This window comes from Callionymus lyra, chromosome 1, assembly GCF_982586985.1.
Source record: "Callionymus lyra chromosome 1, fCalLyr1.hap1.1, whole genome shotgun sequence".
NCBI lineage: Eukaryota > Metazoa > Chordata > Actinopteri > Syngnathiformes > Callionymidae > Callionymus > Callionymus lyra.
Window position 1 is genome coordinate 37,147,336 of NC_141818.1, and position 16,448 is coordinate 37,163,783.

At 40.2% G+C, this 16,448-nt stretch overlaps 3 protein-coding genes across 3 annotated transcripts; 2 read left to right on the forward strand and 1 right to left on the reverse strand.

The window, feature by feature from the left end:
• The first annotated feature begins 312 nt into the window (after positions 1 to 312).
• LOC148089364 (phosphatidylinositol-3-phosphate phosphatase MTMR7-like) lies at positions 313 to 8,805 on the forward strand. The gene is made up of 15 exons (XM_087806161.1): positions 313 to 453; positions 752 to 1,045; positions 1,675 to 1,800; positions 2,801 to 2,963; positions 3,119 to 3,276; positions 4,091 to 4,219; positions 4,287 to 4,421; positions 4,482 to 4,614; positions 4,680 to 4,789; positions 5,643 to 5,768; positions 5,837 to 5,886; positions 5,970 to 6,170; positions 7,097 to 7,231; positions 7,302 to 7,423; positions 7,490 to 8,805. The coding sequence occupies exons 2-15, from the start codon at positions 1,022 to 1,024 to the stop codon at positions 7,555 to 7,557; spliced, it is 1,680 nt and encodes a 559-aa protein (XP_087662287.1). The 5' UTR covers positions 313 to 453; positions 752 to 1,021; the 3' UTR covers positions 7,558 to 8,805.
• Positions 8,806 to 8,922: 117 nt separating this feature from the next.
• pmm2 (phosphomannomutase 2) lies at positions 8,923 to 11,514 on the reverse strand. Its single transcript, XM_087806172.1, has 8 exons — positions 11,369 to 11,514; positions 11,052 to 11,163; positions 10,887 to 10,963; positions 10,337 to 10,428; positions 10,179 to 10,278; positions 9,980 to 10,055; positions 9,799 to 9,914; positions 8,923 to 9,620 (listed from the first exon to the last, which is right to left on the reverse strand). The coding sequence occupies exons 1-8, from the start codon at positions 11,438 to 11,440 to the stop codon at positions 9,519 to 9,521; spliced, it is 747 nt and encodes a 248-aa protein (XP_087662298.1). The 5' UTR covers positions 11,441 to 11,514; the 3' UTR covers positions 8,923 to 9,518.
• A 1,212-nt stretch (positions 11,515 to 12,726) lies between these two features.
• hmgb2a (high mobility group box 2a) lies at positions 12,727 to 14,625 on the forward strand. Its single transcript, XM_087806184.1, has 5 exons — positions 12,727 to 12,878; positions 13,539 to 13,691; positions 13,753 to 13,901; positions 13,977 to 14,151; positions 14,218 to 14,625. The coding sequence occupies exons 2-5, from the start codon at positions 13,539 to 13,541 to the stop codon at positions 14,383 to 14,385; spliced, it is 645 nt and encodes a 214-aa protein (XP_087662310.1). The 5' UTR covers positions 12,727 to 12,878; the 3' UTR covers positions 14,386 to 14,625.
• Positions 14,626 to 16,448: the final 1,823 nt, after the last annotated feature.

Below are 16,448 nucleotides of genomic sequence, written 5' to 3' on the forward strand. Positions count from 1 at the left end.
TTTTACTTCACAGAGAAAAATCAACTTGGCTAAGATTTAATTTTATTAATTCATGTTTTGTAAATATTTAAATTAAACAATAACAAAAACGAAATATTGCAACACATGTTCACAAAAGTTGAAAGGGCAAAACAATCTGTTTACACATAGTTAATAATCATCGCTGTATACGCGAAGGAAATCCAAGATGATTTAATTTTTCATACAGATTGTAATAACATTTTAAGTTACCTTATTACATCATACGGCTGGCTTTAATTTCCCCCTAACAACATGTCCCTGTTTTTAAGCAGTTTTATCATCATAAAAATTGAATGCATTTGATTTTTTTTAATGGGGGTCATCAGCCCCCTCTTTGCGGTTTTGCTTGCTTCCTCTTTCCCTTGACCCTCACCAGAAAAATCCGTCACATTTTCCAGCAGTTTTGTCTTCATCCAACCGAATAAACTATAGGTAGGTAGAGGAATAAACCTTACATACAGTATATACACAGAAATGTCCCCATGAAATTAAATATATATATATAAATATATTTGTATCATTTCAAGTCTTCCAATGATCTAATGAAAGAACTATTAAAAAATGATGTCAAGAAATGTCTACATATTTAATATTCATGGGGGGGCCTAAAACGGTCCCTGAAAGGTCTACAGAATAATAACCATTATAGCAACAATAATAATAAAAACTCAACATGGCGTTACACGCAATAAACACTCGGGACTCGGATGACCCTCGCTTCCTCTTGCAGTTTATTTTGAAAGGCTGACAGGAAACAGAAGACCTGATCGCGACTTGACAGGAGATTGCGTTGAGCGGCGATGACCGTCTGGTACCGTTAACTGCTCTCAGACCCACAGCTCCTCTCTGATCCCGTCCTCTCCGGTGCTGGTCGCTATTAACATGAGCAGCACGGCTGGACCGAGCCAGGCAGGACTCGACGACGACGGCTGTTGTGGTTCACCGCTCATGTAACGTTGATCCCCACGATCTCCTCTCATCTCCTCCATCTTGGCCAGTGATGGAGCACATTCGGACGCCCAAGGTAACACTTGACGTTTGATCTCCTTCCTTCCTGTCATGTCTTGATCGTGTTTTGTTTTATTCTATCGTCCTCGAACACGCGCACACGCTCACGCACACGCACACAGCTTCACGTCTTCGTGTTTTGATGACAGCATCCTTCATCTGCCCTCCATCCATCCTCGACTGACTGCATCATGCTAGGCCACTTCCTGCCGCCCCCCCCTGGCTAGCTGGGAACGGATCAGGACTCGTATTAGTTCTGGGCTCATAGTCCTGGAGATCATATAGTTTCCTTGAAGCTGAATCAGGTCCACACAGACGCCATTTCATAGTCACAAGTATATTCTAAAGCAACAAAAAAAATCAATTTAATCATCAATAAAAAATAAACTTAACTAACACTTATACAAATAATTAAATAAAAATGTTTTTAATGTTAAATTTTAACATTAAATGAATTCTGATGGTTGAGCTGGCGCGCTGCGTCGCAGCCTACTCCCATCAGTGTGTGATTGTGTGTGTGAATCGGTGAATTTGTAACTTAGTGTAAAGCGCTTTGAGTTCTGAATAAGCATAAATAAGTAAGAGCCATTTACCATTCAATATTCTGATGCACTTCCTAATAAAGGTCTCATCTTTCGTTTGCAGGTGGACAAGGTGCACCTGCTGGAGCGCTACACCTGTCAGAGGAAGGCCAGCGTCGGGACCCTCTACCTTTCTGCCACTCACACCATCTTTGTCGAAAACAACCCCGAGACACGCAAGGAGACCTGGGTAAGATCATGTGTGTTTTTTTTATCCTCGTGGTTGGCTTCCATATCACATGGCGACCTTGAAAGCTTTATCTATAATCAAATATATAGAGAGGAATAAGGCAGTTTGAGGAACTCATACAAAAAAAAGGGGATGTAGGAACCTCGGTCACGGGACTGATCACACTTAATGTGGTTAATAACTGACACACACAGATGACGGATCCTGTCGGACTAGTATCTGTGATTCATTCGTCCAACTTATGTAATATCTGTTCAGTAAAATCAAATTAAAATAGTGAATAAAGCACGTTTCACCCTCTGACTTTCTGAGTCTAAAAATTTGAAGCTCTGGAATCAAATATCAATAAATTCTTTATTTAAAAGTAGTTTGAACATCATGGATTATCATTAATCACACTTGTTTGCTATTCACATGTATTGTTTATATGCATTGTTGCCAAACTGGAAGTCATAAGCAATGTAGAATTTCAAAATAAAAGCGTCTATAACTTCGTCTTTCAATACAAAGTTCATAACCTGTGTTTTCGTTGTGTTTACGCTTTTAGCATCAATTAATGTAAGATGCTTCTTTGTCATTTAAGTAAGTAAATAAAATAAATTTGTATCCTTCAACTGAGAAAAATCTCTAAACTTGAAAACTTGAAACTTGAAAAAATGATGTCACAACACGATCTGGAGCTTGTAATACATGCGTTTGTGTCTTCTCGTTTAGACTATTGTAATAGTTTATTTTGTTGTCTAAACAAGAAGGATCTGTCTCGCCTGCAGTTCATTCAAAACTCTGCAGTGAGAATTCTGACCCGCTCTAGTAGAAGAACTCACATTTCACAGATCCTTAAAACTCTTCACTGGCTGCCAGTTTAAAAGGTTTCAGTTTTACAATTCTAAAAATGCCGTGTATTATGGTTGTAAATAACAGAGACCACAGATCGCATACAATCTGTTCAAGGGCCACAAGTGCCTGTCCTGACTGTGATGAAGTCACTGTGGTTTTCCAGGTGTTGCACAGTATGGTCTGCGCGGTGGAGAGGCCACCGAGCAGTCCTGCAGGGAGCCAGCTGGTTGTCCACTGTAAAGACTTCCGGGTGTTCCAGCTTTACTTCCAGTCGGAGCGAGACTGTTTCGATGTCCACGCGTCGTTGAGCCGGTTGTCTCGACCAGGTATTGTAGTCCAACAAGCAAATTGTACAAAAATGTAGCTCATAAAAAGAAAAAATCTAATTTTAAATCAATCCAAATTTCCCTGATGTACAATATATCCACATAAAGTGCTTGTTTTAATGATGAAACAAGTAACGGTTTGCGTTCCCTCGCAGAGAAGTACAGCGAGCTCTACTGCCTGTCCTTCAATCCAAACATCAACAAGGAAAAACGAGAGGCGTCGTGGAAGTTCGTCGACCTGATGGAGGATTACAAGAGGTTGGGCGTTCCAAACAACTTGTGGGTGCCGACCACAGCCAACGTTGAATACAGGGTGAGATTTCTAGTGATAAACTTCCATTATTTTCTGATGACCAGCCATTGAAAAATATAGAGCTTTAATTAGAGAGTTGTTAGTTTGCTGTGGTGGACGTCGATGCCACTATGTTGTTGTTCTATTCACTAATATACTGTGACGTTTTTGTTGTTGTTGTAAACGCTGGTGTTGCTTCTGTGTTGGGGACAATGAAGCTTCATGAAGCTTCATGAAGCATTTCCGTCTTTTTGAGAGTCCACGAAATCTTTAGCCGGATCAGCATTTAGAAGTACAAATTCCAATCTTTGACACAATAATAAAAGTATTTTTTTTATAAAATGCATTCCCCAAATCTAGACGACACAACAGAGACTACACAAAGTGTTGTCTAGAAAAATGTGATCACGATGTAACGTCACGTTTCAGAAGTTTTGCACAAAATTAAATGAATATTGATGATGGCAGAAAGAAATAAAATAGATTAAATAGAAATAGAAATCTGAACGAATAAAGAGGTAATACTACATGGAAATTGGTCATTATGTGCAAACAACACTTGTTACAAGTAAAAAAAAAACTACCTGATTTGAGGACCTTCTTTGCACAGGGTTTTTTTTTTTAAAAGGTATTTTAGACAAATGTTTTAAGCAAAACGTGATTCTCCAATGTGAATTTTCTTTAAGATGGAACTTAAGGGCCACCGTATTTCTGGAATCATGCGGGAAAAAACACATCAATCATGAAAATAATAATAATAACAATAATAATGCTTGATTGTTGCTGCATCTGGTGATGTTGGAAACCACTTGTAATAACACACTTGCCCTCTCAGGTGTGCGACACGTACCCATCAGAGCTGTTCATCCCAAAGTCAGCAACAGCGGCCACCATCATAGGAAGTTCCAGGTTCAGGAGCCGTGGACGTTTTCCTGCTCTGTGCTACTTTCACCAGGACACGCTGGTCAGTGGGAGAAGTTTGCTCACAATTTCCCTGTTGGAGAATCTAAATCTGTCGAGGCCCCTTTCAGGCCGCCGTGTGCAGGTCCAGTCAGCCGTTGTCGGGCTTCAGCGGACGCTCGCTGGAAGACGAGATGATGCTTCAGGCCGTGATGAAGTCCAACCCGGGGAGCGACTACATCTACGTGGTGGACACGAGACCAAAGGTGAGTCCACTTCCACCTTGAAAGACTCTTCAAAACATGTGTGTTTTTGTGTGTGCGAAGCTCAACGCCATGGCCAACCGTGCGGCCGGAAAAGGCTACGAGAACGAAGACCACTATCACAACATAAAGCTGCAGTTCATCGGCATCGAGAACATCCACGTGATGAGGAACAGTCAGCAGAAGCTCGTGGATGGTGCGAAAGCATTTGCCAGCTCGGCTAAAAAAAAACACTCGACTTACACTGGTGTTTGTTGGCAGTAGGGGAAATGCGCTCGCCGTCGGTGACGGACTTCCTGTGGGGCCTGGAGAACTCCGGCTGGCTCAAGCACATCAAAGCCATCGTAGATGCAGGAGTCTTCATCGCCCGGGTGTGTAACCCTCACACACACATCGTGCACGTCTCAATGCGTCAGAGGAAACCGTTCATTGTGTGATCGAACAACAAGTCTGAAGATTCACAAAGCATGCTTCCCGGAGTCCACTAGATGGCGCTCTTTCCTGTTTAATCTTTGGCACTGATGAAGTAGTTCAATGAAACCACCCATCGTTTTAAGGCCAACAGCGCCATCTACTTAGTTTGGACACTTCAAGTCTTTAGTAACAACTAGGTTTTTTTGTCATGGAAAAAAATTGCGCTAATGTATGAACAACAATATGTTCGTAGTATTGTCCGAGTACTTGACTCTGGTGTTGCAGAATTTACTGACTCTTGACGAAGTCGTACCTGCTTTTAATTTTAAAAAACAAATTATGTCCAAACAAGACTGTATCCTCTCATCCTCAGTCATCAAGGGGATTTCATTGTTCCTTTACCTTCAAAGGCGAGAAGTTTAACTGCTTTTAATTTAAAAACCAAATTATGTCCAAACAAGACTGTATCCTCTCATCCTCAGTCATCAAGGGGATTTCATTTGTTCCTTTACCTTCAAAGGCGAGAAGTTTAACTGCTTTTAATTTAAAAACCAAATTATGTCCAAACAAGACTGTATCCTCTCATCCTCAGTCATCAAGGGGATTTCATTTGTTCCTTTACCTTCAAAGGCAAGAAGTTTAACTGCGACAAAAAAAATGAAAAAGAGAGTATTTGCATGTTAATTGTAAATAGAAAATGTTTTTCGGTCCAAAACTCAAGTTTAAGTGTAGAAATAATTCCTGCTTCGTGAAGCTTCATCAAACCCTTCACCACAAGGTCACCTGACGAGGATCCTCTCTGCGTTGCAGGCGGTGGCCGACGAGGGCGTGAGTGTCCTGGTCCACTGTTCGGACGGCTGGGATCGAACAGCCCAGGCCTGCTCCTTGGCCAGCATACTCATGGACCCCTACTACAGAACCATCAAGGGACTCATGGTAACCAACAACACAACACCTCTTCACCTGTTCCCTGGCGATTCTTAACTCCCGATGGCTTTCCTCAGGTGCTGATAGAGAAGGACTGGGTTTCCTTCGGACACAAGTTCTCACACAGGTCTACATCCGTTGTCGTCTGTTACTTTGCTCGTCATTTTTTGTCGATAAAGTTGTGTGTTGAGTTCACTTGTGTCTGCGCAGGTATGGCCACCTGAACACGGACCCCAAAGAAGTGTCTCCCGTCATCGACCAGTTCCTGGAGTGTGTGTGGCAGCTGTCCGAGCAGTTCCCGTGTGCCTTTGAATTCAGCGAGCGCTTCCTCATCGCCGTGCACACGCACGTGTACTCCTGCCAGTACGGGAACTTCTTGGGCAACAGTCAGAAGGAAAGTAGAGACCTGAGGTAGGCCTGTCAGGTTTTCTCGCGCACTTTTCCGGTGTTATCGTATATTTTTGTACCACAAGGTCCACCTTAATCATCAATGAATGGCTCTATTTTAGTACATAAGGCGCACCAGATTATAAAGTACATTTTCTTCTACTGCGTGACTATATTACTCCATGAGGCTTCACTCAGAAGCAATAGTAATACTACACCATGGAGCAATTATCGGTGTGGCAGAGCCTTGTAGATTAATGTGGCAGAGCCTCACAGAGTAATACTACAGAGCCTAGCAGTACTACTGAGCCTCACACAGTAATACTACAGAGCCTAGCAGTACTACTGAGCCCCTCAGAGTAAAACTACGGAGCCTCCTGAGGTAATACTACAGAGCCTAGCGGTACTACTGTTAGTAAGTAAGTAACTATCAGAGTAATAGTACAGAGCCTAGCGGTACTACTAAGCCTAGCAAAGTAATACTACAGAGCCTAGTGGTAATATTGAGCCTCGCGGATTAATACTACAGAGCTTAGCGGTACTACTTAGCCTCGTAAAGGAATACTACAGAGCCTAGTGGTAATACTGAGCCTCCCGAAGTAATACTACGAAGCATCCTGAGGTAATACTACAGAGGCTAGCGGTACTACTGTTCCTCACGGAGTAATACTACAGAGCCTAGCGGTACTACTTAGCCTCGCCGAGTAGTACTACATAGCCTAGCGGTAATACTTAGCCTCGCAAAGTAATACTACAGAGCCTAGCGGTAATACTAAGCCTCGCGGAGTAATACTACAGAGCCTAGCGGTACTACTTAGCCTCGCAAAGTAATACTACGCCTACACCTACTGTCGATTTTTGAGAAAATGTAATTATTTTAATTGGTCCTTATAGTCTGAAAAATAAGGTAGACTTGTCCTGTAATTTGTCAAACGTGTTTTTTCTCTCAGACTTCATGAGCGCAGTCACTCGGTGTGGCCGCAGTTGTGGTCCGAGAGGTCGGACTTCTTCAACCCTCTGTACAAGGCCGAGCTCAGCCAGTGTCAGGGCGTCCTTCGACCCAACACCTCCCCCTTCTGCTTCAAGTAAGTCACTGCGGCCCTCACTGGCAGTCTTTATTTTATTTATAACATGGGTCACACCTTCGCTCCTCAGGATCTGGAAAGGTCTCTACAAACAAATGGACAAGTCTTCGCCTCCTCGTCAGTCGCCGGCTGACTTCCTGTCGGGAGTCGGCGTAGAGACGCAGCCGGCCAATCACGAGGAGATACTGCCAGGTGAGGCGGCGTCTCAGACGTGCGTGGACTACCTTCTCATGTCCGTCTCGTCTTCTCCGCGTATAGAGGACTGCAGCACCGACAGGACGGCCGGGCGTGTTGGAGAAGACACATGTACCACAGAAGAAGAATGACCTCCTGGTGACCGATCAAACCAAAACACTGGCTCCGACGCAAAACCTCTCCACATTATTGATGGGGGGGTAACCATGATAAACTAAAGCCTCTTACTGAGGCTACAGGGGTTTAAGTTGCACTTAAGACATTTTCAAGTGAACAACAGTAACTCAACACGTCATTATTTCAACTTAACCACCTTGACCTTGATTTGTAATGTGAGCACTTTTTCTGTATCATTTTGGTGCAACAATCTATGGAAGTATATTAGTGACATCAGAATATTGAATGGTTGAATTTAACATATCACACATATTAAATATTTTTGTTGTTTTTAAGCATTTCATTATTTAAAAATGATAAATAACTGAATAAAAAAAAAATCAAATTAATTGTTTTTTTTTACGCATATAGTTTGATATAAATACATTTTCTAATTTAATATTAAATTAATGGTCCCACCAGACAATACTACATTTTAAAAGGAGGAGGAGGAAATACAAAATAGAACATATTTGTTTTTGGTAAATTTAGAATACCAAACTACAATTTTTTCATATTAAACATAAATGAAAATTCATAAATTCCATAATAACGTAATTATTGAGTTCAATTATTAATTTTAATTTTTAATCATTAAAAAATGTTTAAATCATACATTCAATATTCTGAAACACTTCCATCACAAACACACAACTAAAAACTATAATCATGATATACTATATTTCTCTTGTTAAACATTTATCATTTTTGACAGGTGGATGGTGCAAGAGTGTTCTTTTGTTGCCTTCGGTCAACGTCTTAAGACAAAATACAGAATTTGGAAAAGGTTAACAAAAATGTAAATGTCTTATGAATCCATTCAGGCCAGTCTTAAGAAAACAATATTTAACATTTTGATGTTACAGCAGGGGGTCAGTGGTCGGTTTTTTTCCACGTGTTTGACGTGCTGGGAGACTTTTTTCAAGTTACCAAGAAGGGATACGACAAACTCACACCAAAACCGCTTTTATTTGGAAATAAATGGCTGTTAAAAGGGAACTTCCGCCAATGCAGTAGACTATCCTGACACTAGAGGGAGCCCAAACTAAATAAATACATTTCAATTAATACATTTTTAATACACAGCCGTTAGTTAAAATGCGTGTCGGGGACTGGAACATCCTGACTTGGAACTGGTTTCTCAGGATGTTCGAGTGGAGGATGATATAGTGATTGTTCTTCACTTGTGGACAAGCATGGATGAACAAATACTTTCAATCTCTGGAATATTGTTGCATCTTCTGTTGGTCCTAAGGTGATGTTTGATGATGAGTAATTATTTGAAACAAAACGGAAACACTTTATAGGTAGACACGTAATAATGGAAGAAAAGGGAAAACTCTGGGTTATTGTTTATTGATTAAAACAATCAAAGATACCATTTTAAACATCTTGTTGCTTCACAGCGAGAATCAAATCATGACCTTTGGACAAATTATTGTATTTATTCTTTTAATTATTTTTTTATTTGAAATCCCCAAACCAGTAATTATTGACATTGTGTACTTTTTTGTAGCATGTAGTGTGTTATTATTTGTACAGTATGCATTAATAAATAATCTTTTCGTATAATGTGTTGAGTTTATTGTTTGAAGGACAGACTTAACACATCATCCAAGTGTTATTGATCTGTAAAGCCAGGATTAAGTTGATGACTCATCATTAAAAAGGTTCAATAAGATACTGAAATAATGATCACATAATGATTATTCCAACTGAATTATAACTCTACATGATTGTATATTATATTGTATATTATTCACATTTCTTCATTCATCCTCCTGCCAACAGTTAAAATCTTGGACCTTCCATCATCTTCAGTTCTGTCACGTGATTGGCCAGTTTTCCAATAGTTCCACTCGTTACACGAGCAGCTTCTTTCCTTCTGCCTCCGTTTTTCCCTTTTCAGCAGCAGCTGTTGATTCAGTGGTTTGTTTCAGAAAAAGAGTTTCTGGCACATTTGTAGGGTTTCTTCTGGACGAGTCACTTCATGGCCTATGGTCCGCGGGTCGCTGTAGATCTCGTAGTCGTTTCCTCCCTTAGTATAGAAACACAATCAGATTCATGGCCATTAGGTCAATATTTAACAGAAGATTGAGGAATTTATTTTAAGAAAATCATGTAAAAATGTGTTTGTATGTTTGTTTATGTTGACATTTTCTGGTATTATTCCAAACAGATTTATGGTTAACACATGAAGCCATGGTTCCACTCACAGGTTTGGTTTTGTCCCCAAAGAAATGGATGGTGGAGAAGTTGTCCTTCTCAAGTAGTCCCAGGCAGTATCTTTTATCCCAGCCGTCCGGGAACACGTCGAAGCTGATCTGGCCTCCTATGGAGCAACGGGGGAGAAGGTGAGAGAGGGAACCTCACCCTGGTCTTCCGCTCTGGACTCACCGATGGAGAAAGACAAGCCTTTCCCTTTGAACTCCTCCTTCAACACGGACACAAACTTCTCCCGGATCTTTTCCGTCTGTTGAAAGAACACGACATACAGAACCGAGTTTCATTTGATCAGCTTCATGACTTCAACAATACGATTGATCCCTCATCCATGTGAACCACATCTTCATCAACGACCCTCTGGAGGTCCTACCTTGTCCAGCTCGAAGAACTCCTTCCTCTCCTCCGCCGTGCAGCTGCGCCCAATCGGAGACACGTTCAGCATTCCGTTGCGGAATTCAATAAAGGTGCCCCTGAAAAACACTTGTGAGTGACAGGACCTAATCTTTCTATTTGTTGTTTTAGACTAACCTTTTTCTTGGTAGCTTGATGGTCGCCATGTAGTTCAGACAAAAGTTGATGAAGTCCTGCAACAGCTCCTCTCCCATGTGGGCCTGGATGGACTACACAGGGAAGTAGATCAGTGCCGTCAGGAAATTGACTGAACATTACATTTCAATTTTTTAAACTTGTTAAAATGTTATTAAATGCTTTGTTCTTATAATTCAATATTTTCTCACCTCTATATTTTTCCATTGTAGCCTTTTGTATTAACATTAACAAAAAGTTTCAGATAGATGTTTAATTATCATTATTGGGATAAGAATTTTAAACTATAATATTTGTTTTATTTTGAAAAGATTCAACAATTCTATTTTAATTATTGAGAAAAACAACCATTCAAACTTTAAAAATACAGACTATAGTATTAAATTATTTAAAATAACTTGAAAAGTTGCATCTAATCAGCCTCCATTTAGTAAAGTAAAGGAATTGCAGACACAAATCAAACAATACAGTGGATGGATTCTCCTGTTAAGACAAAGATGGTCGAGGAGTGATGAAGGAAACGCTTTTTCACCTGAATGGAGAGCAGATGACCGTGCTTGTAGGCCACTAGTCCGTTCTCAGCAAACACATAGTCCACTTTCTGAGTGACTGCACAAAAACAAACACAAAAATGAGCACAACTTTTTATATATATATACATATATATATATATACTTTAGTCATTTATTCATCTCACCATCACTTCCCAGTTGCTCTTTTATCTTGACCAGGTCTGAACCCCCAACCACCCCAACACAAACTTGACCTTTCAACTTCTGCAGGAACTCTGCCATGTCTGCAGTTATGGGCTGGAAACACAACAAGTCAGAGGGAAACTTAGTCTAAATCTGTCATTCAACTATTTTTTTAAACAAGTTAACGCAGAATGACATGGTATTCAAACGGTTGGTCCAGTGTATAAAAAGGCATTTAATAATACCGTTGATGTTAAGAGCACCAGGTTAAAACACGTAAATAAAGCCATGAGTTTATAGTTAGTAAAGAATCGTTTACCTGCCTGGCAGCCGTCAGCGTCCCGTCCACGTCAAACAGACAGAGGGTGCTCGTGTCGACGGGGTCACTCATGTTGGTCCAAACTAAAGATAACCAAAAAGTTAAAATGCAGCTTCTCTCTGTGTCAGAATGAATGGCTCCGTCACTTCCGTACACTGGCCTCCAGGTCGATGACTTGTTTCCTCCACCGTGTTTACATACGTCACCACTCGTCTTCTTCGTGTGCGTTTGAACGGAAGTAAGCCATCGTGTGGCGGAGAGGTGAACTACAGTTCCAGACCGTAGTAGAACGATCCCCTAAATACATGTTGTTGGTTGTGAGTGATATTTATATTTTGAGATTATTATAGACAATGTAAAGGTGTTTTTATTTTTATCTAATCCCTCATCATTAAATTTGCAATCTTTTTTTTTTTTAATTTATTTTCTGAAATGGTGCAACAACAACAAACCTAGAATAATATATTTACTTAAATATATGTATAATGTTCATTTAATGATGAACCTCAATGGACAGAATAACTCTAAACAAACTGTAAAAGCAAACGTTTTCTATAACACGTGTTTGTGTTGTGTTCTCCATTGATGTTTTTTTTAAATAGTTGGTTTTTTTTAAGTGGTTTAAGTTATTTAATAATAAGTTCCTGCGGAACAGATCGGTTGCAAAGGTTTTGCCATTCACTGATACTTTCATTTATTCTATTTAATTTAATTAATATTAATGTATTTCCTTAGTTGTTAAACAGTAGACATGTATACTCTACAAATGATACTTAAATGGGGATTTGAATTGTAGCCGTTTCAGAATAAACTTTTAGTAAATACTTGTTTTTATTTTTATTTTTTATTCGTGCAGGCTTTTACCTTGATTTTCTGGAACTCCCTGTGTTATTCTCAGTATTAGCTTAACCTTTAAAGTAAATACTTTATTGAGTATTGTTTTGATTGTTTGCGCGCTTTGTGACCCTGTTCCTGAAAAGCGTTATATAAATATAAATTATTTACTTACTAAAGTAAGTACTTTGTTATAAAGTAAGTGGCTTGATCGACATATATAAATTAAAAACACATTTGAAAACTATTTAGAGTGTTTTTGTATATTTTTAGAAAAGATTCCAGCTCCTGCTTCGAGCTCGTGATACTGGGGCAGCAACGGCTCTTCCTGTTCGGACCAGTCTGATCCGGAAAAAAAACTCCCCGACGTTCTCCGAAGCAGACAAAGAACATTTCGCGCCGTGGACTTAAACCCCTCGCTCTGGCCAATCAGCGACGCGCAGAGCGCAGACAAGCTTGTTGACTGTGGCATCCGCCCCCTGGCCAATCACAGCGCGGCGTCAGCCTCATGTCCATACTTTTGAACTGACGAGCGTCCTTCTGACCAATCGGCGGACGAATCAGAGCGTTTTTAGTCCCCGTGAGTTAAGTCGGCTTCACAGACGGTGACAAAACACTCGGATCAACCCTCGTACACAACTGTGAACTGCCTGCGCGTTTGAAAAAAAGGAAAGAAGTGAGTACTTTCTACTTGAATACTTTTTTAAAAGTGAGCCGTTTTCACGATATACTACTTTGAAAAGGCTATTGTAATGTAGCTTAACCACGCTACATTTAACCGCATTCTGTCTTTGTTCGTTAAATACGGTGGAAGTTGTATCCGCTTTAAAAAAAAAAAAAAAACGCACACTCATGTAGGTCCGCCATTTCGTAGCGGAAATCGTTAATCTTGTGCGCGAACTTAAGCACGCCATCTCGGTTACGTGATAAGGGCCTCGCCTTGACCTCAACCAGATTTTTTTTTTCTTTTGTAGCGAAACACGTGTTTTTGTTTTCTAAACAAGTCGCTATTATGTGCGTTCGTCGTGTTCTCGTAAAACGCTACTCGACGACCATTACAACGACGTTTTAGAAGTCCGCCTTTGTTAAGTTTGAGCAAATGAGTTTCGGCGGGAAGATACAAAATGGAGTCGCGTCTTTCCTTCTTAGTAGTTCAGAAATCCGATTAGTCCGAACTCCCTCTACTCTCAACGATTTCTCGAGTGTTCAGTGATGGCGGTTAAATTTTGAATATCGTTCTTCTTCGTCGTTTATTCATTCTCTGCTCTATTTCTAAACCTCGTCGTAGTTTTAAAATTGGGTAAATTTATAAACTAACCTCCTGCTCTATCTTCAGATGGCGAAGGATAAGGATCCAAACAAGCCCAGGGGCAAGACCTCCGCCTATGCCTACTTTGTTGCAACGTGCAGGGAGGAGCACAAGAAGAAGCACCCTGGTACTTCTGTGGGCTTTGCAGAGTTCTCAAAGAAGTGCTCTGAAAGATGGAGGGTGAGTTTTTAGAAGCATATTAAAGTTTTGCATTTACTAACTGCTGTAATATCGCCTGCAGACCATGTCCGCCAAGGAGAAGATCAAATTTGACGACATGGCCAAGACTGATAAGGTTCGCTATGACCAGGAGATGAAGGACTATATCCCCCCTAAGGGTATGGGTAAGAGAAAGACAAAGAAGGACCCCAATGCCCCCAAAAGGCCCCCGTAAGTTGCGCATTTAAAATGTGTTACTTTCTCATGCGCATCCCTGAGTGTTAACAAACTCCTCCTTCTGTATAGATCTGCCTTCTTTGTCTTCTGTTCCGATCACCGTCCCAAGATCAAAGAAGAACATCCTGGAATCTCCATTGGCGACATAGCCAAGAAGCTGGGTGAGCTGTGGTCAACGCAGGGTCCGAAAGACAAGGTTCCCTATGAGGCCAGGGCCGCCAAGCTGAAGGAAAAATACGAAAAGGTAAGTAAGAAAGTTGCGGACTTCGAGTTGCATGTTGCAAAACTAACGTTTATTTAATCTATAAAGGATGTTGCTGCATACAAGGCTAAGACTGGCACTGGCAAGAGTGACGCTGGCAAGAAAAGTGGCCCCGGCAGGCCCTCCGCCAAGAAGCCCGTGCCTGAAGATGATGATGATGACGAGGACGACGACGAAGATGAAGACGAGGACGACGATGATGAAGATGACGATTGAGCAGTTAACAATACAACCATTGTTCAGTGAATATTGTTGCGGACACTGGACAGCGGCTCAGCAGTTCTGTTTTAATGAGTTGCGTTGCTCCTTGAGGTACTGCTCATGTTAGTGAGTGGTTCCAGTCTTCACTGTTTTACAATTTTCTTTTTCTTTAGTGCTCTCTTACAGCCATTTTATTGTGCAAGTTTGATGTAGGACGGATTTTCTTTTGTAATAAAATTTTGTATATTGATTGTAGCTGTGTTTTGGAGTTGACTATGCATTCATTTAAGTGACTGCTGGGAAAACTCGGCACACTAAACAAGCCTTGTACCTTTTTGTTTTGCCAAAAATGACTAAATGGTAGATTCTGCTCTGTTTCGCTTACGTTTTTGGTCACCTTGTGCGCGGTTATAACTTAGGTTTCATGCCTTGTTATTGCTTAAATAGACTTTGACCATCGCCTTAAAATTCTCCCACATGAACGTTAACATGAAAGTTAATGATGGGCTCAAGTCAGGAATTGATTGTAAACTTTGCTTAAGGACTATTTAAAAAAAAAAAAAAAAAAAAACGGTTCAACCCTTAACTTACTATTACGGTTGCGCAACCTTTTGCACCGATCACTGAAAACAAGCCTTTTTGTGATGGTAAATGATAATTCGGTAGTTTGTCTCACCCTGATCAATTGCTCCTGTTGTCCCAGGTTTAAAGTGCCTTTTCTAGATGGAATCTTATAGCTCTTTCCAAAGATGCTCAATCGGATTCAGTTCAGGGACTTTATAAAATAGTCACTGGTCATTCCCAAGGTTTTGTGAGTCTAGTTTTAGGTCATTGCCCTCGCTGTCTGACATTCTCCACAAGCGTTGGGGTACAAAGTAGTTTTATCAAGTTCCCCTGGATTTTTTTCTTATGATTTGTCGATGACAGTATCCTTGGTCGTAGCTTGAAGTTGACCTTAAATCAAGTTTTTATTTGTAGTTTTATTGGTAATTCTAATTTTTTATTTTGTCAGACAAGTTATTTCTGTGACCATTGTCAGTTTATATATATATAGAGAAACTTTTGAAAGTTATTTATATTTAATTACTTTATATTGGATATTGTATTTATGAGTTTTTGAATGTCAAAATAAGTTTTCATTTGCACTTTTTATTACAATTTCAATTAATTGTTTCTAGGAAATCAATTATATTTCAACAGTCATTCAGTGTCATAATATCCGTGTTAAAGATAATTATTATTCAACTTCCTTATGTCTGTATATTCTTTGGTATTTTCTATATCAAGACACACAACAATTTCAAGACTGGGTGTAATTCCAAATTAAAAAATTAAAAATTCTGCAATATAGAGATGTTAGTTGGTCACAATCATATGAAGGACAATCTGCAGTTATTTTTTGAAGTAGTGTTTGAGAAGGTGTCTCCAGACTGTTGGCCCGTACTGTTTGTTTAACTCAACACCTCAAATTGTGGCTTGATGAGTAGAATTGTGGAAACAATCGCCAGAGCACATTTTCAATGTTGGAGGAGCAGAGGTTCTAATCCGATCCTCTCCCGGATGACCTTGCTTCTCTAGTTTAAGAAAATGATGTCATAACACGATCTGGAACTTGTAATCCACGGTTTGTGTCTTCTCGTTCAGACTATTGTAGAAGCTGACCCACCTGACACGCTCTAGTAGAAGAACTCACATTTCCCCGATCCTTAAAACGCTTCACTGGCTGCCAGTTTATTTCAGGATCAATTTTTAAATTCTGGTTCTTACTTTCAGAGCTATTCGTGCTCAGACTCCTTCTTACATCACCGATCTGATCCAGCCTTACACCCCAGCTCGGGCTCTGAGGTCTGTGGATCAGAATCTTCTGATGGTTCCTGAACACACTTCAGGACCAGAGGAGAGAAATCCTTCCAGGCTGTTGCTCCTAAGCTTTGGAACGATCTTCCTCTCCCTCTGTGTTGATGGATCTACTGACTCCTTTAAGAAACATCTTAAGACATTCTTATTTTTGCTTTTGCCTGATTTTCTGGGACTCTTGTGTTTCTTATGTGTCTTGGCCTTTTAAATCATGTATTTTA